The sequence below is a fragment of the Elephas maximus genome, chromosome 26 (genome assembly GCF_024166365.1).
Source record: "Elephas maximus indicus isolate mEleMax1 chromosome 26, mEleMax1 primary haplotype, whole genome shotgun sequence".
In the NCBI taxonomy this organism is placed as follows: Eukaryota; Metazoa; Chordata; class Mammalia; order Proboscidea; family Elephantidae; genus Elephas; species Elephas maximus.
Genome location: NC_064844.1, coordinates 39,559,169 through 39,581,058, shown reverse-complemented (window position 1 = coordinate 39,581,058; position 21,890 = coordinate 39,559,169). Strand labels below are relative to the sequence as shown.

Below are 21,890 nucleotides of genomic sequence, written 5' to 3'. Positions count from 1 at the left end.
GAGGAGTTGCCAGACCTGGCCCAATGGGAACCGGCACCCCACAGGCCAGATCCATTGGCACAAGCATGGTGAGGCAAGCAGTGGCATTCGGGACACATTTTCCACATCGGTAGAGACCAAGCAGCGGAGAGTCCACTCACACCTCCAGAATCAGCAAAAAGCAGCACGCAATCAGCAAAAGAAAAATATTTGCATCTAATCTACCACGTGGAGCAAAATACAACCATTTGGGAAAAAAACCTCTCTCTCATTTACCTGACTCCTCCCCACTCTGCACTGGGTCCCAAGTCAGCTTCAGTGATAGTCACTTTCACTGGGCCAGAACTAGGACCTGTTGTGCGTTCTGAGCCATTCTCCTGGCCTTGTAGAAGGAACAAACTAACAAACGGGAAAAAAAAGTCTGCCAGTTCCCCTACGCTAGGGAATCAAGGCAGAAACAAATCCTTTGCCTAGGCACAGGCATAAGGGGTCCGTGGACTTTGAATGCCTTTCCCCCCTGCACAGACCTGTGTGGACCCATTTCAACAGTGTAGACCTTCATTATCACAATCCGACAGGGTATACACCAGAAGTCTAACTTCAACTATTTCAGCTATATGATGGAGAGGCAGGTTCGTGATATTTGACACCACTCTGCCTATTAAGAAGGGTCCTTACCTACCCACATCAGGGGCCTGAGAACTGATGGCTCCACCCACACCACCTAGCCACCCACGACAGGAATCCAAGAATTAGTGGTGCCTCCCAGTCCTTACAACCAACAGTATTGGGTGCCCATAGTCCAGCTGCAAAACCCACCCACCTACACACTCTGGGTAACAGGGACACGCTTTCCTCACACACTCTCAGGGGTGGCTGTCAGCCCCCTCCCTTGCTCAGCACATGACCCCCTACTGCCCCCAGACATCTGTGCTTACACCAATCATGCCTACTCATCTAAGACTGTAGGTGAGACCCTGCACCACTTACTTGATGACTGACTACCTGGACACCTGAGTTGAATCCATACAGGAAAAGTAAATGGACTTCGGGCTCATATACCTAGTAGCAGGTCTAACCCCCTGGTGACAGGATGTCAGAGCTTCAAAAGTGCTAATAATCAAACTAGCTCATTTGAGCAACCTATTTGGGCATATCAAAACAAAAGAAAACAAGAAGCTGGTACACAGTAAGCAAACATTAAGTAAATAAATATAATAACCTATTGATGGCTCAGAGACAACAGCCAATATCAAATCAGATAAAGAGGCAGACCATGACTTCAGCAAGGTCTGAAAACAAAGAATCAAGAAATCTTCCAGATGAAGATAACTTCCTGGAATTACCAGAGGCTAATAAAAAGATGAATATACAGAGCTCTTCAAAAGATCAGGAAAGAGATAAGGCAAAATGCAGAACAAGCCAAGAAATGCACAGACAAAGCATTAGAGGAACTTAAGCAGATTATACAAGAGCATAATGACAAATTTAATTAAAAATTTTTTTGACAAATTTAATAGACTGCAAGAATCCACAGAGAGACAGCAAACAGAAATTCAGAAGACTAAAAATAAAATTTCAGAATTAGATAATTCAATAGAAAGTCATAGGAGCAGAATTGAGGCAATGGAAATCAGAATTAGTGAGATTGAAGATGAAGCACTTAACAACAACATAAAAAAAACAGTTATCTAATTCTGAAATTTCATTTTTAGTCTTCTGAATTTCTGCTTGCTGTCTGTGGATTCTTGCAGTCTATTAAATTTGTCATTATGCTCTTGTATAATCTGCTTAAGTTCCTCTAATCCTTTGTCTGTGTGTTTCTTGGCTTGTTCTGCACTTTGCCTTATCTCTTTCCTGATCTTTTGAAGAGTTCTATATGCAGGTAAAAGAATTTTAAAAACGGAGAAACTCTAAGAACTATGTGGGACTCTATCAGGAGGAATAATCTACGAGTGCTTGGAGTACCAGAAAGGGGTGGGAGGGATAACAGAAAATAGAGAGAGAATTGTTGAGGATTTGTTACAGAAAACTTCCCTGATATTGTGAAATATGAGAAGATATCTATCCAAGATGCTCATCAAACCCCACACGAAACATCTCAAAAGAAAGTCACAAAGACATATTATAATCAAGCTTGCCAAAACCAAAGATAAAGAGAGAATTTTAAGAGCAGCTAAGGGTAAACAAAAAGTCACCTACAAAGGAAAGTCAATAAGACTAAGTTCAGACTACTCAGCAGGAACTATGCAGGAAAGAACGCAATGGGATGACATATATAAAGCCTTGAAGGAAAAAAATTGTCAGCCAAGAATTATATATCCAGCAAAACTGTCTCTCAGATATGATGGTGAAATTAGGACTTTTCCAGACAAAAAGAAGTTTAGGGAATTTGCAAAAAACCAAACCAAAATTACAAGAATACTAAAGGGAGTCCTCTGGTTAGAAAGTCAATAAAATCAGATACGATTCCAAGACGAGAACACAGGACAAAGCAATTAGATATCAACCCAGATAGGGAAATCATAAAAATAAATCAAAGCTAAAACACTTAAAACAGAGAAACATCATTACATAAAAGATGACAACTTTAAAACAAAAAAGAGGGACAAAAAAATGTAGACACAGATCTTTCATATGGAGATGAAGTCAAGGCACATAAAGAAATAAAAGATTGGAGGCGGGGTCAAGATGGTAGAGTAGTCAGACACTTCCTGTGGTTACTCTTGCAATAAAGACCAGGAAAAAAAAAAATGAATCAATTATATATGACAAACTTGGAGCCCTGAATATCAAAGGCAAAGTTGATGAATCGGACAGAATGGCAGGGAGAGGAAGAAATATGGTGAGGCAAGCAGAGGCGTTCAGGATTCATTTTCCACATTGGGGGATGCTGAACATCGGAGAGTCTCCTCAACCATCCAGAACAAGTGAGAAATGGCCTGCAGTCAGCAAACGATAAGTACCGCAATCTAAAAATACCCCCCTTCAGGAAAAACCTCTCACCCACTTACCTGCTCCCTTCCCACTCTGCACTGGATCCCAGCCAGCTGCATCCCCTGGGCCAGAAGAAGGACCCTGCATTCGCCCTGAGTCATTCTCCAGGCCCTGGTGAGGGAACAAATTAACAAATAGGGAAATAATAATCTGGTTGCTCCCTTAAACTGGGAACTCAGGGCAGAAACAGATCCTTTGCCTGGGCACAGGCAAACGGGGTCCATGGACTTTGAATGCCTTTCACCCCTGCCTAGGCCTGTGTGGCCCCATTTCAACAGCACAGGCCCTCATTAGCACAGTACAACAGTGTATATACCTGAAGTCTGTTTCAGCTATATGGTGGAGAGGCAGGCTCATGACATTTGACACCTCTCTGCCTATTATGTAGGGTCCTCATCTACCCACATCAGGGGCCTGAGGACTGGTGGCTCCACCCATGACACCTAGTCACCCACAACAGGGGTACAGAATAAGTAGTGTCTCCCAGTCCTTATAGCCAACAGTATTGTGTACCCATAGTCCGGATGCAACACCCACCCACCTATGTGCTCTAAGGAACAGGGACATGCTTTCAAAACACACTCCCAGTGGCAGTTGTTGGCCCCCTGCCTTGCTCAGCGCATGACCCCCTACTGCCCCTGTGCCTACACCAATCACCCCTGCTCGTCTAGGACTGTAGGTAAGACCCTGCACCACACACTTAGTGACTATCTGGACATCTGAGTTGAATCCATACAAGAAAAGTCAACGGACTCCTGAGCCCACATACCAACTAACAGTTCTAACCAAAAAAATCCAACTCTAACAAAAACGATGGAGTAAAAAGAATAGTCACAGATCTTTCATATGGAGAGGAAGTCAAGGTGATACAAAGAAATAAAAGATTGGTTTAAACATAGAAATATAGGGGTAAATATTAAGGTAACCACAAAGGAAACTAACAATTCTATGCATCAAAATAAAAAAACAAGAAAAACATAAAGACTCAGCAAATACAAAAGCAACAACAATGAAAAAGAGGAAAAGAAAATACATAAAGAAAAACGACTCAGCACAGAAAATTTAGAACAAAGAAACTGTCAACAACACAAAAGAAAACACACCAAAATGGCAGCACTAAACTATCAATAACCACGCTGAATGTAAATGGACTAAATGCACCAATAAAGAGACAGAGAGGGGCAGAATGGATTTAAAAAAAAAACAAAAACACGATCCGTCTATATGCTGCCTACAAAAAACACACCTCTGACTTAGAGACACAAACTAAAACTCAAAGTATGGGAAAAAATATATGAAGCAAACAACAATCAAAAAAGAGCAGGAGTGGCAATACTAATTTCTGACAAAATAGATTTTAAAGTAAAACCCACGACAAAGGATAAAGAAGGACACTATATAATGAGTAAAGGGTCAACACAGCAGGAGGACATAAACATAATAAATATTTACGCACCCACCAACAGGGCTCCGAAATACATAAAACAAATTCTAACATCATTGAAGAGAGAGACAGACAGGGCCACAGTAATAGGAGACTTCAACACATCGCTTTCAGTGAAGGACAGAACATTCAGAAAGAAGCTCGATAAAAGACACGGAAGATCTAAATGCCGCAATCAACCAGCTTGACCTCATAGACATATACAGAATACTCCACCCAACAGCAGCCAAGGATACTTTCTTTTCCAGCGCACGTGGAACATTCTCCAGAATAGACCACATATTAGGCCATAAAACAAGCCTTAACAGAACCCAAAACAGTGAAATATTATAAACCATCTTTTCTGACCATAAAAGCAGAAATCAATAACAGAAAAATCAAGGAAAAAAATCAAACACAGGGATACTGAACAGCAACTTACTCAAAAACTACTGACTTATAGAAGAAATTAAGGATGGAATGAAGAAATTTATAGAATAAAATAAGAATAAAACACATCCTACCAGAACCTTTGGGACACAGCAAAAGCAGTGCTCAGAGGTCGATTTATAACAATAAATGTACACATCCAAAAAGAAGAAAGGGCCAAAATCGAAGAATTAACCCTACAACCCAAACAAATTAAAAAATAATAATAATAGAGAACAGCAAAAGAAGTCCTTAGGCACCAGAAGAAAGCAAATAATGAAAATTAGAATTAAATGAAATAGAGAATAGAAAAACAATCGAAAGAGTTAACAGGACAAAAAGGTGATTGTTTGAAAAGATCAATAAAAGTGGCAAACTACTGACCTAGCTGACAAAAGAAAAACAGGAGAGGAAGCAAACAACCCAAAAAAGAAATGAGATGGATGATATCACAACAAACACAACTGAAATTAAAAGAATCATAACAGAATACTAAGAAAAATTGTACTTTAACAAACTTGTAAACCTAGAGGAAATGGAAAAGTTTCTAGAAACACACTACCTACTTAAACTAAGACAGAGGTAGAACAACTAAATAAACCTATAACAAAAGAAGAGATTGAAAAGTTACTAAAAAACTCCCAACAAAAGAAAAAGCCCTGGCCCTGATGGTTTCACTGGAGAGTTCTACCAAACTTTCAGAGAAGAGTTAACACCACTACTACTAAAGGTATTTCAGAGCATAGAAAAGGACGGAATACTCCCAAACTCATTCTATGAAGCCAGCATAACTCTGATACCAAAACCAGGTAAAGACAGCACAAAAAAATAAAATCACAGGCCTATATCTCTCATGAGCTTAGATGTAAAAATCCTCAAAAAAAATTCTAGCCAATAGAATTCACCAACATATCAAAAAATAATTCACCATGACCAAGTGGGATTCATACTAGGTATGCAGGGATGATTCAACATCAGAAAAACAAACAACATAATCCACCACATAAATAAAACAAAAGACAAGAACCACATGATCTTATCAATTGATACAGAAAAGGCATCTGACAAAGTCAAACACCCATTCATGATAAAAACTCTCAGCAAACAGGAATAGAAGGAAACTTCCTCAACATAATAAAGGGCATTTATACAAAGCCAACAGCCAAAATCATCCTAAATGGACAGAGTCTGGAGAACGGGAACCAGACAAGGATGCCCTTTATCACCACTCTTATTCAACATTGTGCTAGAGGTCCTAGTCACAGCAATTAGGCTAAAGAAATAAAGCTCATCCAAATTAGTAAGGAAGAAGTAAAAGTATCTGTACTTGAAAATGATTTGATCTTATACACAGAAAACCCTAAAGAATCCACAAGAAAACTACTGGAACTAATACAAGATTTTGGCAAATTATCAGGATACAATATAAACATACAAAAATCAGTTGGATTCCTCTACACCACCAGAAAGAATGGCAAAGAAGAAATCACCAACCAGTACCATTTACAATAGCCCCTAAGAACATAAAATATTTAGGAATAAATCTAACCAGAGATTTAAAAGACCTATAAAAAGAAAACTACAAGCCACTACTGCAAGAAACCAAAAGAGACTTACATAAGTGGAAAAACATACCTTGCTCATGGATAGGAAGACTCAACAGTGTGAAAATATCTATTCTACCCAAAGCACCCAAAGCAGTCAACAGATACAATGCAATCCTGATCCAAATTCCAATGGCACTTTCTAACGAGATGGAGAAATAAATCACCAACTTCATATGGAAAGGGAAGAGGCCCTGGATAAGTAAAGCATTCCTGAAAAAGAACAAAGTGCGAGGCTTCACAAGACCTGATTTTAGGACATATTATACTGCCACAGTAGTCAAAACAGCCTGGTACTGGTACAACGACAGATACACAGACCAATGGAACAGAATTGAGAATTCAGACATAGATTCATCCACCTATGAGCAGCTGCTCGGCAGCTCAAATCCACCAGGCGCTCCTTGGAAACTCTATGGGGCAGTTCTACTCTGTCCTACAGGGTCGCTATGAATTGACTCAATGGCAAGGGTAAGGTGATGAGCAGCAGATATTTGACAAAGGCCCAAAGTCAGTTAAATGGGGAAAAGACAGTCTCTTTAACAAATGGTGCTAGCACAACTGGATACCCATCTGCAAAAAAAATGAAAAGACCCATACCTCATACCATCCACAAAAACTAACTCAAAATGGATCAAAGACCTAGACATAAAATCTAAAATGATAAAGATCATGGAAGAAAAAATAGGGACAGCACTAGGAGCCCTAATACATGGTATAAACAGTATACAAAACATTACTAACAATGCACAAACACCAGAAAAGAAACTCGATAACTGGGAGCTCCTAAAAATCAAACACCAAAAGAATAAAAACACAACCTACAGACTGGGAAAAAATTTTTAGCTGTGACAAATCCGATCAGCATCTGATCTGTAAAATCTACAAGATACTGTAAAACCTCAACAACAAAAAGACAAATAACTCAACTGAAAAATGGGCAAAGGATATGAACAGGCACTTCACCAAAGGAGATATTCAGATGGCTAACAGAGGGAGAGGAGTATTCACTAATTAGATAGTAGGCAAGAATTATTTTAGGTGAAGGGAAGGTCAACACACAATACAGAAGAGGTCAGCACAACTGGACTAAACAAAAAGCTAAGACGTTTCCTGAATATAACCAAACCATTTGAGGGACAGAGAAGCAGGGGTCAGGGTCTGGGGACATCTAGGTCAATTGGCACAACAAAGTGTATTAAGAAAATGTTCTGCATCCCACTTTGGTGAGTGGCGTCTGGAGTCTTAAGTGCTAGCAAGCGGCCATCTAAGATGCATCAATTGGCCTCGACTCACCTGGAGCAAAGAAGAATGAAGAACACCAAAGACACAAGGAAAATAAGAGCCCAAGAAACAGAAAGGGCCACATAAACCAGAGACTCCATCAGCCTGAGACCAGAAGAACTAGATGGTGCCCAGATACTACCAATGATTGCCCTGACAAGGGAACACAACACAGAATCCCTGATGGAGCAGGAGAAAAGTGGGATGCAGAACTCAAATTCTAGTAAAAAGACCAGACTTAATGGTCTGATTGAGACTGGAGGGACCCCTGAGGACATGGCACCCAGTCTCTCTGTTAGCCCAAAACTAAAACCATTCCTAAAGCCAACTCTTTAGACAAAGATTAGACTGGACTATAAGACATAAAATGCTACTGGTGAGTGTTCTTCTTAGCCCAAGTAGACACATGAGACTATGTGGGGAGCGCCTGCCCAGAGGCAAGATGAGAAGGCAGAGGGGGACAGGAGCTGGTTGAATCAACACGGGAAATACAGGGTGGAGAGGCGAACTGTGCTGTCACATTGTAGAGAGAGCAACTAAGGTCACACAACAATGTGCGTATAAGTTTTTGTATAAGAAACTGACTTGACTGCAAACATTCACTTACAGCACAATAAATAAATAAATAAAATAGGATTTCAAGGTGGCCATCCCACGATCTGGGCAGAGGCAGAGGGAGGCAGTGAGGTCACCTGTAATGTCCCACTAGGACAAGGCTGCCACTTGTTGGATCTCCCACCCCAGCTCTCACCCCAGACCCCTCAAATTAGGAGTAGGCACTGTAGAGATTTGCATCCAAGCATCCTATACTCTACCTGAGGCTTCTGTCCTGGCATGGCAGCTCTCTGTGGCCCAGCATTGGGCAGTAAGAACAGACTGACCCCTCCAGATGGCTTCTTCACCGGAACCTTGAGCTTCTTCTCCAGGTTTTTGACCATGGACTGTACCAGAGTTCCTGGAAGAGCAACAAGTGGCTGTGTCAGCGGGAAAACCCGGAGAATGACTGCTTCATTCATGTGAATTGGGTCCAGGGTTCTGTGTGGATATAGGGAGTGTGGAGAAGGGTCAGAGAAAGAAGGTAAGGTAACCACAAAGAAGTAGGATAAGGAGAAAGAGAAGGCCCAGGCCAACATGAGCATGGTGAAAAGAGGCCTGAATATTTAAAAAATGTAACCGTGCAGACTTAAGCAACCTGGCTGGTGACAAAGGCTTAGGAAGTTGTTCTCCCCTCTTAATAGGAGGCTGAGGTGTGACCTCGGCTTAGTTTGGTACATGAACTGTGTGGCCGACATGCAGACATCCTCCTTCAATGTCTCCACACAGAAACAAGAAGAAACATCATAGATGTAAATCAGCACAGGCAAGCTACAGGCAAGACAGGCTTTCTGCAGAACTCTCTGCAGAAAGGGAGGGCTAAACAGTAACAGAGATTATCAATGGACCCCTGGTGACATGGTAGACCAAGACGACGTCCATGACCCAAGTATGATCAAGAAGTAGGGAGCTAACAACAATCTGCTAGGATTCAAATGTCTGAGGACCCAAACAGACTTTTACCATTGCAACAGCCCATGGTTCATTTATTCACTTAAGAAATGTTTCTTAAGGCTTTGCTATGTATCAAGTTCATTAGAAAAGGACATCATTTTTAGTAAAATAGAGGGTCAGTGAAAATGAGGAAATCTCTTCAAGAGATGGATTGATACAATAGCTGCAACAATGGACCCAAACACACCAAAAATTGTGAGGATGATGCAAGACCTTCATTCTATTAAACATACGGTCACCATGAGTCGGACCCTACCTGATGGCAGCTAACAACAATGAATGTACAAGGTACTGTGTTCCTCACTCCCTCATTAATCAACTTGTCCAAATACCTCGTTTTTCATCAAAGGAATCGAAGCCCCTTGTAAAAGGGCAAGCAAGTGAGAGAGCCAAGAAGTATCTGAGTACTTGTGACTCCCAGTTCAGTGTTCTTTCCATCCTATCACACCACCTGCCAGACCATTGCTACCTCTCCGAAGATCTGATTCTGGTGGTTTCTGAAGGACTGGCAGGCTGAGATTATGCTGTGGGCATGACAAAGCACCGCAAAACTCATTAAAAGCATGAATTTTGCAGATTACTTAGTCCTAAACTTAAATCCCAGAGCCCCCACTTACTAGCTTTGGAAACACAAAACTATGAGTTCTATGTTCTTGAATTAAGCCTTGGCTAGAAAATGAAGCCAGAAGGTACAGCCCAAGAAAACTTTGAAAGAATGGGAGTTGACATGGTTGTTTTAGAAGAAAATTATTCAATTAGTCATTGTAGCCTGTTAGAAAATGACAAGTTTGCATGAAAGCTCCATAGACACATCCAAACTCCCTGAGGGACCAAATAACTGAGCTGAGGGCTGTGGAGACCGTGGTCTCTGGGAACATATAGCTCAATTGCCATAACATAGTTTATAAAGAAAATGTTCTACATTCTACTTTGGTGAGTAACATCTGGGGTACTAAAAGCTTCTGAAAGTCCATATAAGATACTTCACTAGTCTCACCTCATCAGGAGCAAGGGGGAATGAAGAAAACAAAAGATACAAGGGAACGATTAGTCCAAAGGACTAATGGACCACAACTACCACAGCCTCCAACAGACTAAGTCTAGCACAACTAGATGGTGCCCGGCTACCACTACCAACTGCTCTGACAGAGATCACAAAAGAGGGTCCTGGACAGAGCTGGAGAAGAATGTAGAACAAAATTCTAACTAAAAAAAAAAGACCAGACTTACTGGTCTAACAGAGACTGGAGAAACCCCGAGAGTATGGCCCCAGACACCATTTGAGCTCAGTAATGACGTCACTCCTGAGGTTCACCTTTCATCCAAAGATTAGATAGGCCCATAAAACAAAACGAGACTAAAGGGGCACACCAGCCCAGGGGCAAGGACAAGAAGGCAGGAGGGGACAGGAAAGCTAGTAATGGGGAAACCCAAGGTTGAGAAGGGGAGAGCGTTGACGTGTCGTGGGGTTGGTAAACAATGTCACAAAACAATACGTTTATTAACTGTTTAATGAGAAGCTAGTTTGCTCTGTAAACCATCATCTAAAGTACAAAAACAAATAAGGAGAGGTGGGGCCAAGATGACAGAATAGACAAATGCTTCTGGTGAGCCCTGTACAACAAAGACCCCAAAAACAAATGAAACACTTACCTTTATGACAAGCTAGGAGCTCTGAACATCAAAGACAAAGTTAGAAAATGGACTGAGTGGCAGGGGGAGGAAGAGATGGTTCAGAAGCAGAGGGGAGTTACCAGATCTGAATCACTGGGAGCCACCAGGCACCATTCCCAGGAACAGCTGTGGCAGGCTGGTACTATCATTCGGCCACAGTTTCCTCAGGGAGAAGCAGTCAGCCAAACAGCCTACTTACACCTCCGGAACCAGAGGAGAATGGCACCCTCAGCAAAAGCTAAGTACTTGCACTTATTTTACCGCACACCCACCCCTCAAGCCAGCTTCGGTGGCTGTTGATTTTCTTGAGCATGAGATAGGCTGTATTAAGCACCTAGAGCCCTCCTCCCGGTCTTGGAAAAGGAATAAATTCATAATTCAGGGAAAAGATAATTTGCCAGCTCCACTAAACTGGGGAGCTCAGGACAGAAGCAGCTCCTGTCCAGGCATAAATGGTCCGTGGACTTTGAGTACCTTTCCCCCTGCATGGACCTGTGTGGGCCTATTTCAGGAGAATAGGCCCTTGTTGGCAGACTACAACCATTTCAGCTGTGCAGTGGAGAGGTCAGCGTTTGATGTTTGACACCACTTTGCCTATTAAACAGGGTCCACCTACCCACATCAGGGGCCTAAGGACTGGTGGCTCCACTCAGGGCACCCAGCCACCCACGACAGCAATTCAAGGATAACTGGTACCTCTGAGTCCTTAAAACCAAAAGCATTAGGTGCCCATGGCCCATGTGCAGAACCCATTCACCTGTACACTCTATGGAAAAGGGACACACTTTCCTCAAAGACACTTGGGGAACAATTCTCAGCCCCCTGCCTTGTTCGGAGTGTGAGCCCCTGCTGCAACCTGATACCAGTATCTACACCAACCACCCCCACCCCTCTAAGGCTGTAGGACACAGCCTTTAGCACATACTTGATGAGCAGCTACCTGGACACCTGAGCTGAATCCATACAAGAAAAGTGAATGGACTCCTAGACTGATATACCTCATAACAGCTATAGCCATCTGGGGACAGGATGTCACAGCTTCAAAGGTTAAAATAACCAAGGTAGCTCACTCAAGTAACCAATCTGGGCATATCAAAAAAAAAAAAAAAATCAAGAAGCTAGGATACAGTAGGCAAACATAAAATAAACTAATACAATAATTTACAGATGGCTCAGAGACAACAGTCAATATCAAATCACATAAAGAAACAGACCATGATAACTTCAACAAGCTCTCAAAATAAAGAATCAAGGGATCTTCTAGATGAAAGTGCCTTCCTGGAATTACCATATGCAGAACATAAAAGATTAATATACAGAACCCTTCAACACATCAGGAAGGAGATTAGGCAATATGCAGAACAAGCCAAGGGACACACAGATAAAGCAGTTGAAGGAATTAAAAAGATTATTCAAAAACATAATGAAAAATTTAATAAGCTGCAAGAATCCATAGAGAGACAGCAATCAGAAATTCAGAAGATTAACAATAAAATTACAGAATTAGACAACTCAATAGAAAGTCAGAGCAGCAGAATTCAGCAAGTGGAAAGCAGAATTGTTGAACTTGAAGATAAAGCGCTTGGCACAAATGTATCTGAAGAAAAATCAGATAAAAGAATTTTGAAAAATGAAGAAATCATGTGGGACTCTATCAAGAGAAATAACCTAAGAGTGGCTGGAGTACCAGAACAGGGACGGATAACCGAAAATACAGACAGAATTGTTGGAGATTTGTTGGCAGAAAACATCTGGTATAGTGAAAGATGAGATGCTATCTCTCCAAGATGCTCACCGAACTCCACATAAGTTAGATTCTAAAAGAAAGTCACCAAGACAAAATCAAACCTGCCAAAACCAAAGATAAAGAGAGAATTTTAAGAGCAGCTAGGGACAAACGAAAAGTCACCTACAAAGGAGAGTCAATAAGAATAACCTCGGACGACTCAGCAGAAATCATTCAGGCAAGGAAGGCAATGGGATGACTTATATAAAACATTGAAGGAAAAAAATTGCCAACCAAGAGTCATATATCCAGCAAAACTACCTCCCAAATATGAAGGTGAAATTAGGACATTTCCAGATACACAGAACTTTAGGGAATTCAAAAAAAAAACAACCAAAACTACAAGAAATACTAAAGGCAGTTCTTTCGTTAGAAAATATAATATCAGGTATCAACCCAAGACTACAACACTGGCCAGAGCAACCAGATGTCAATTCCGACAGGGAAACCACAAAAATAAATCAAGATAAAAAACGCTCAAAACAGGGAAACAGCGATGTTATTATGTAAAAGAAGACAACATGAAAACAATGAAGGACTAAGAAATGTAATCATAAATCTTTCATATGGAGAGGAAGACAAGGCGATGTAAAGAACTAAAAGTTAGGTTTAAATTTAGAAAAATAAGGGTAAATATTAAGGTAAACACAAAGGAGACAAACTATCCTACACATCAAAATAAAATTAAAAAAAAAATAGAGACTCAGCAGAAACAAAATCAACAACAACAAATAAGAGGAAAAGAAGGAAAATTCCTCAATGTAATAAAGGGCATTTATACAAAGCCAGCAGCCAACATCATCGTAAATGGAGAGAATCTGAAAGCATTCCCCATGAGATCAGGAACCAGACAAAGATGCCCTTTATCACCACTCTTATTCAACATTTTGCTGGAGGTCCTAGCCAGAGCAATAAGGCTAGATAAAGAAATAAATGGCACCCAGATTGGTAAGAAAGAAGAAGAAGTATCTCTACTTGCAGATGACTTGATCTTACACACAGAAAACCCTAAAGAATCCTCAAGAAAACTACTGAAACTAATAGTTCAGTAGAGTTATCAGGATACAAGATAAACATACAAAAATCAGTTGGATTCCTCTACATCAACAAAAAGAACATCAAAGGGGAAATCACCAAATCAATACCATTTACAGTAACCCCCAAGAAGATAAAATATTTAGGAATAAATCTTACGAGAGATGTAAAAGGCCTATACAAAGAACACTACAAGACACTGCTGCAAGAAACCAAAAGAGACTTACACAAGTGGAAAAACATACCTTGCTCATGGATATGAAGACTTAACATTGTAAAAATCTCTATTCTACCAAAAGCCATCTATAGATACAATGCAATTCTGATCCAAATTCCAACGGCTTTTTTTAATGGGATGGAGAAACAAATCACCAACTTCATATGTTAGGGAAAGAGGCCCTGGATAAGTAAAGCATTACTGAAAAAGAAGAACAAAGTGAGAGGCCTCACTCTACCTGATTTAAGAACCTATTATACAGCCACAGTAGTCAAAACAGCCTGGTACTGGTACCACAACAGATACATAGACCAATGGAACAGAATTGAGAATCCAGACATAAACCCATCCACATATGAGCAGCTGATATTTGACAAAGGCCCAAAGTCAGTTAAATGGGGAAAAGACAGTCTCTTTAACAAACGGTGCTAGCATAACTGGATATCCATCTGAAAAAAAATGAAACAAGACCCATACCTCACACCATGCACAAAAACTAACTCAAAATGGATCAAAGACCTAAATATAAAATCTGAAACAATAAAGATCATGGAAGAAAAAATAGGGACAACGTTAGGAGCCCTAATACAGGGCATAAACAGTATACAAAAGATTATTAACAATGCAGAAGAAAACCTAGATAACTAAAAAAAAAACTGGGAGCTCCTAAAAATCAAGCACCTATGCTCCTCCAAAGACTTCACCAAAAGAATAAAAAAGATTACCTACGGACTGGGAAAAAGTTTTCAGCTATGACATTTCCAATTAGCGCCTGATCTCTAAAATCTACATGATGCTGCAAAAACTCTACAAAAAGACAAAGAACCCAATTAAAAAATATATGAACAGACACTTCACTAAAGAAGACATTCAGGTAGCTAACAGATACATGAGGAAATGCTCACGATCATTAGCCATTACAGAAATGCAAACCAAAACTACAATGAGATTCCATCTCACTCCAACAAGGCTGGCATTAATCCAAAAAACACAAAATAAGAAATGTTGGAGAGGTTGTGGAGAGACTGGAACACTTATACACTGCTGGTGGGAATGTAAAATGGTACAATCCACTTTGGAAATTGATTTGGCGCTTCCTTAAAAAAATAGAAATAGAACTACCGTACAATCCAGCAATCTCACTCCTTGGAATATATCCTAGAGAAATAAGAGCCTTTACACAAACAGATATAGGCACACTCGTGTTATTACAGCACTGTTTACAATAGCAAAAAGATGGAAGCAACCAAGGTGCCCATCAACAGATGAATGGATAAATTATGGTATATTCACACAATGGAATACTATGCGTCAATATAGAACAATGATGAATCTGTGAAACATTTCATAGCATGGAGGAATCTGGACGGCATTATGCTGAGTGGTCTTATACAATATTTGTCCTTTCAGTCAGTTGCAAAAGGACAAATATTGTATAAGACTATCTTACAAGAACTCGAGAAATAGTTTAAACAGAAAATAAAATATTCTTTGATGGTTACGAGAGGGTGGAGGGAGGGAGGGAAGGAAAGGGGTATTCACTAATTAGATAGTAGACAAGAACTATTTTAGGTGAAGGGAAAGACAACACACAGTACAGGAGAGGTCAGCACAACTGGACTAGACCAAAAGTAAAGAAGTTTCCTGAATAAACTGAATGCTTTGAAGGCCAGTGTGTCAGGGGCAGGGGTTTGGAGACCATAGTTTCGGGGAACATCTAAGTCAATTGGCATAATAAAATCTATTAAGAAAACATTCCACATCCCACTTTAGAGTGGGGCCTGGGATCTTAAGCGCTAGCAAGCGGTCATCTAAGATGCACCAATTGGTCTCAATCCACCTGGAGCAGGGGAGAATGAACACCAAAGACACAAGGTAATTATGAGCCCAAGAGACAGAAACAGCCACATAAACTAGAGACTACATCAGCCTGAGACCAGAAGAACAAGATGGTTCCCAGCTACAACCGATGACTGCCCTGACAGGGAACACGACAGAGAATCCCTGAGGGAGTAGGAGAGCGGTGGGATGCAGACCCCAAATTCTCGTAAAAAGACCAGACTTAATGCTCTGACTGAGACTAGAAGGGCCCCAGTGGTCATGGTCCCCAGACCTCCTGTTAGCCCAAGACAGGAAACCTTCCCAAAGCCAACTCTTCAGACAGGGATTGGACTGGACAATGGGATAGAAAAGATACTGGTGAAGAATGAGCTTCTTGGATCAAGTAGACACTTGAGACTATGTTGGCATCTCCTATCTGGAGGGGAGATGAGAGGGCAGAGGGGGTCAGAGGCTGGCTGAATGGACATGAAAAGACAGAGTGGAGGGAAGGAGAGGGCTGTCTCATTAGGGCGTGAGCAATTAGGAGTATATAGCAAGGTGTATAAAAATTTTAGTATGAAAGATTGACTTGATTTGTAAACTTTCACTTAAAGCACAATAAAAAATATATAGTGAGTGAAGGTGAAAAAAAATAAATAAAACCACAAGTTTAATGAGTATTTTCATTCCAGTTACCATAACTTTAACTTAAATTTCTATAATACCCTGTTCATCAACAGACTGAATATCTGTTATGATTTGAATTATGTCCTCCACAAGGGTCTGTTGAAGTCCTAATCCCTGGAACCTCAGGAAATGGCTTTATTTGGAAATAGGGTCATTGCAGATGCAATTAGTTAAGATGAGATCATTAGGGTGGGCCCAAATCTCTTTACAACTGGTGTCCTTGTGAGAAGACAGACAGGGAAGGACACTGTGTGACAACAGAGGCAGGAAATGGAGTTCCCACCCAGTGCCATCGAGTCAATTCCGACTGATAGCATCCCTACAGTTAGGCAGCCACAAACCAAGGAATGCCTAGAGCCACTAGAAGCTGGAAGAGACAAGGAAGGATCTTCTCCTAGAGCCTTTCGAGACGGCATGGCCCTGCCGACACCCTGAATTCAGACTTCTGGCCTGCAGAACTCTGAGAAAATTAATTTCCTTGTTTTAAGCCACCCACTTTGTGGTACTTTGTTATGCAGCTCTAGGAAACAGTGTCACTTTGCTTAAAATGACAAAGAACTTTCCTATAATATTAAAAGGACTGCTATGGCCCAAAGACTGTTGGATGGAGACTTTAGGCAATATGTGACCTTCTGTGGCTGTCACCCTCCATATCTCAAGGCTAGCTGGGAAATCCACTCCTCATTATTCTTTTGTTATCAAAATTTACGTTTGTTAGACTTCATACATACAGGTGAAAATGTCACAGCAAACTGTGTTCCCTTAAAGTTGTAACCTAGGTTTACCCCGGAGGCTGCTTTTACCATCATGAGCGTTAACCGTGCTGAGCGTGACCTCTAGACCTAATGAGCCTAAGCAGCATAAAAGATGGTGCCCATATTCTTAAAATTAGGAAAATGGCTAAAGGTATTTTTTTCTGAAAAAAAAAAATTTATTTTACAAGTAAAAACGATTCTAACACATTAACTTCAAAAACATAATGCAGAATAATATCAATGGGCCATAACATTGGTTCTGTAATCTTGAACAAGTAACTGAGCATCTGGGAGGCGTAGTTCCTACACGTGTAAGGATGTGAGTAGTACAGCCTTACCTCATGGGTTGGGTGAGGAGTAAATGAGGGACACATGCAAAGAGATTTGCTCAGTGCCACACTTGGTGGGCACCCAGGAATGACAACACAGAAAGCCAAAAAATCAAACCCCACCTATTTCAACCCCACGTATTTCATGGAAGAACTGTCCTCTATAGGGTCTTCAGTGGCTGATTTTTAATAAGTAGATCATCAGGCCTTTCTTTTGTGGTACCTCTGGGTGGACTAGAACCGCCAAGCTTTTGGTTAACAGCCTAGCAGGTTAACCGTTTACAAAACCCAGAGACAACTTAGAAAGAAACCCTTCTCTCTCTTGCCTCAGGGTTCCATAGACCAGAAAATGTCTGGTCTATTCCCCAAGATGGGTGCATATAAGAGAGATACCCTCTCAATTTCTCTCACCTTCTCAGTTTCTCTCTCTACCTTCTTACTCTCTCCTACTCAGGAAAAGTAGCCAGCCAGAGGGTAGGACCACAGCATCCCCTGGGCCATGTCTTACCTGGGAGTGGGTTGCTGCGTTAAAAATGCAACACCAACTTTCTTTTTCTCTCTGGCCTTCATCCTGCACCTGCGACTGGGCTTGGAGACTGGCTGGGATCTTCCAGACAGCTGCCTATTTAAGCCCACTCAGGGTCTGCTTTGCCAACCCAGGCCCGAGCACAAGTACAACCATGGTCTGGGTTTAAGAAGGTTGGAGCTTCAGGTGCTGAATGTTCTCCAATCCATCCTTAACCAGAAGACTATGCCTTATGCATTACTAGGCCCCTTCACAATTATTAGAGCAAGGATTTCATCTCATGGATCTGGCCTGGTGTTTATTCTCTACTGCTAAGAACCTGGATAAGAAAAGGGTAAGTGGACTCCGCACAACTTCAAACAATTAAACAATTCAATGATGAAACAAGGGACAAAATAAATCTCACCCAAATTCTGTCTTTCTACTGATATCTCTGCTATTCCGAGAAAATGTCTGATGGCCTATTTAAAAAAAACAAGATTGCCATTTTGTTGATTCCAACTCACAGCAACCCTATAGGACAGTCGAACTGCCCCATAGGGTTTCCAAGGCTGTAATCTTTATGGAAGCAGACTGCCACATCTTTTTCTCATGGAGCAGCTGGTAGGCTCAAACTGCTGACCTTTTGGTTAGCAGCCAAGCACTTAACAACTGTGCCACCAGAGCTCCTTATATCTGATGGCAGGGAGGATCAACCTCTCCAAATCACAATAGAAAGATATGCCAAATCAGAAGGCCCAAAGAAAATTAAAGGGTGTTTCCAGGGCTTAGAGAAATCTGGGGTGGAAAAGGGCTACCCCAGCGTCACAGTTCACTCACCTGAGGAAGCCAGCCCACCTGAGCCCTTGCCAGAGAGCTGGGCATTTCCTTCTGAGGTCTCTGTGTCAGACCAGTCCCAGTCATCTTCCAGCCGGGACCCCATCCTGGAAGGAACTTGTGGCCGCTGAAGAGACACGCACTGCACAGTGTCTCCCTCCGAGTCATCTTCAGAACTAAATGGGGGTGTACTGAGACATTGCATGTAGGAGGGAAAATTAGGGGTACACACATCAGAAAGAAAAGTTTAAGTTAAACTTCACAACCTTGCAAACTGGTTTGGTTTGTCCAGAGCAAGTCCTGCCCCGTCACTTGGGCCCAGACAACAGCCAGGAACTATCTTGAAGTACAGCCATCACACCAGCTTCTCCTTGCAGAAGATGAGGATCAGAGGGGCATCCCTGCCTGCCTGAGAACCCAGCCCTTTCAGGTGGTGACTGGGGCTTAGGGGAGAAATGGGTAAAAGGAGGGGAGGTGTGACAGTTAATTTTACGTGCCATTTGGCTAGGCTATGGTATCCAGTAGTTTGGCCAAACACTAGTTGCTGTTCCATAATGTAATCTCATGTAGTGTAACATAATGACCTTCCATAATGCAATTTAATGTAATGACCTCACATAATGTAATCAATCAATTACATTACATTACGGAAAATTGAGTTTCCTTAGGGTATGTTCGGCCTCTAGACTGTAAATAGATATTTCTGTAGAACTTGCTCTCTCTTGCTCTCCTTCTCAACTCTTCACTCTTTCCCTTGCCTGCCTTACAGATCTTGGGATGCAAGCCTCCAAGAGTCTCAGCCTGCTGCCTGACCTATGAATCTTGGACTTGCTAGCTTCTACAATCACATGAGTCAATCTCTTGAAGTAAATCTCTCTCTTTCTCTCTCTCTCTTTCTCTCTACTTGGCTGAGAACAAAGGATCCCCAGTTTCTTCTTCAGAGTGCAGGTTGGATCACACCTGAGGCATCTCCTGTTCATATCTGTCTCTGTCCCTCACTTGTCTGCAGAAGCCTGTGGGAAGCCCAGAGCAGGGCTATCTGGAGCTGGCCCCTCCACCACAAACCCAATGAGAGTGCAGAGTCTGGAGCTCACCTCAGCCGGGGCCCCAACGAAGCGGGGCTGCTGGCAGAGCCATACACTCGGGGGCATGGAGTGGGAATGGGCATCTGGGTCAGGCCAGGGCCACAGCTCTGAAGAGTCAGCGTGGGCAGCTCTGCTGGTTTGGATGGTGACTTGACATGCAGAGTCCCAGCCTTCGGATAGGCCTCTTTGGTGACCAGTGAGCTCTGCTGGCTTTTGACTGGAAACACAGGAATGACTTTCAGAGCATACCTATGCGGGGCCCTCAGGCTGGACTGAATGTACAAAAAGGGTCCAGCATTGGAAAGAGAACGAACAAGTCACTTTTACACTGTAACAGCCAAAGCAGATTTGGTAGTTACACTCCCTACTCCCCCACCCCCACCCCATCCAGATGTCCCACCACTGGCCTGACTCCAGTCCCTGGTTGGGACTGTCATTTCATCAGAGACCAGGAGGGCAAGCCGATTGTCCTAGGGTCATATCGTCATTACAGGAGACAAACAGGAGTCAGCCAGCCTCAAGAAGAGCAAGTCTGCAGCTCACGTCAGAAGTCCTAGAGAATGGCCTCACCAAGGCCATCTCCCCTCTCTACCCACCCAAACTGCAGCCATTGGAGTATAGACAGCCTTGCAGGAAGGCCTTGCTGCCACCAGAGGTCACCACAGGACCACATGGGCCTTCAAGGTCCACCCACACCCTCCTCCTCAATGCTGCTTGTTGCAAGAGGGTGCCAAAGACATGCTATTAGACACACACACTCTTGTTTTCCAAACTGCATCAAGACACAGGGAGGAGTCCAAGATCAGTAATCTTTTTATGGAAACAGAAGAAGAGAGAAAGTGTATTACAGAGTCAGAGTAAGTACTGTTCCATAAAACTCGTAAGTGTGGACTCAGTCACAATGTAAAATGCACTTCTTACTGTAGTTCAAGGTCAAAAACATTTGAAATACACTGCTCTCAGAGAGTGCATTTACTCAGAAGTGGACCTCAGAGCATCTTCAGAGACTATTTCCCTACTTGACAAAGGCTTCAAGAGATTAAGAGATTTGCTTGCCCAGGATTCCATGGAAGTGGTAGATGTGAACCCAAGTCATCAGCCCCAAATTCAGAGCTCTTGCCACTGCCTTTGCTATACTGCATGGCCTTGCTCCAAAACAAGAGAAGAGGCACTGTCTGAGTGGGGGCAGGAGAAGAGCACTAGTATAGCACTTGTGGGACCCAGAAAGGGAACATGTGGGCACAAAGCTGGAAGGCTACAAAGTCTGCCCTAAAAGCACAATGCCCACCTCACACCTCAGGGGTACCCCAGAGTAGGCAGAACCACAAGGCAGGCGAAGGGAGACAAGGCAAATAGGGTCTCTACCCCCTGCTTTCTGACCACAGAACAATGACTGGATGGGGAGGATGGCACCTAGAAGGAGCAAGACCCTTTCCTTTCTCTTGTAAGCTGGCACTTGGTCGCCATTTCCATTCATCTTCCCCAAGTCCCTGGCCCCTCCCTCCTCTGAGCTCCCACTACCCCTGTGCGTGGCTCCATCACAGTCCCAGTCTACCTTGTCCAAACTGGTTTTCCAGGGGAGAAGCACATACTAGCACAGTCAGGCTCAGCAAACACTATACTATGTGAATGAGTGAATGCATAAGTGAAAGTTTGAACAAATGAGCAGAGAAATACAAGGTTAAATTGAAGTGTGAAAGACAAGTTAGCAACCAAGACAAATACTCTTGAAATGAAGGAATTCTGCCTGAGATTTGTGTGCAAGAGGCTAAGAGCTGTCCTTTCCTTAGAGATTTTAAGACTGCAAGTTTAAACTAAATAGGACAGAGTTTCCCAAATCATAGACACAATTTTTACCATATTCTCATACCAACTCTCCTGTTATCTGTTTAACA

General features: G+C 42.2%; 1 protein-coding gene across 9 annotated transcripts in view; it reads right to left on the bottom strand.

Annotated features, from left to right (window-relative positions):
• Positions 1-21,890, bottom strand: part of DZIP1L (DAZ interacting zinc finger protein 1 like) — an 85,150-nt gene that overhangs the window by 6,210 nt on the left and 57,050 nt on the right. For all 9 annotated transcript variants that reach the window (XM_049870275.1, XM_049870280.1, XM_049870276.1 and 6 more), the window contains 3 exons: positions 20,005-20,212; positions 18,914-19,101; positions 8,532-8,671 (listed from right to left, as the gene is read on the bottom strand). In XM_049870275.1, coding sequence (XP_049726232.1) covers positions 8,532-8,671; positions 18,914-19,101; positions 20,005-20,212 — 536 coding nt within the window. The remainder of the gene's footprint in view (positions 1-8,531; positions 8,672-18,913; positions 19,102-20,004; positions 20,213-21,890) is intronic.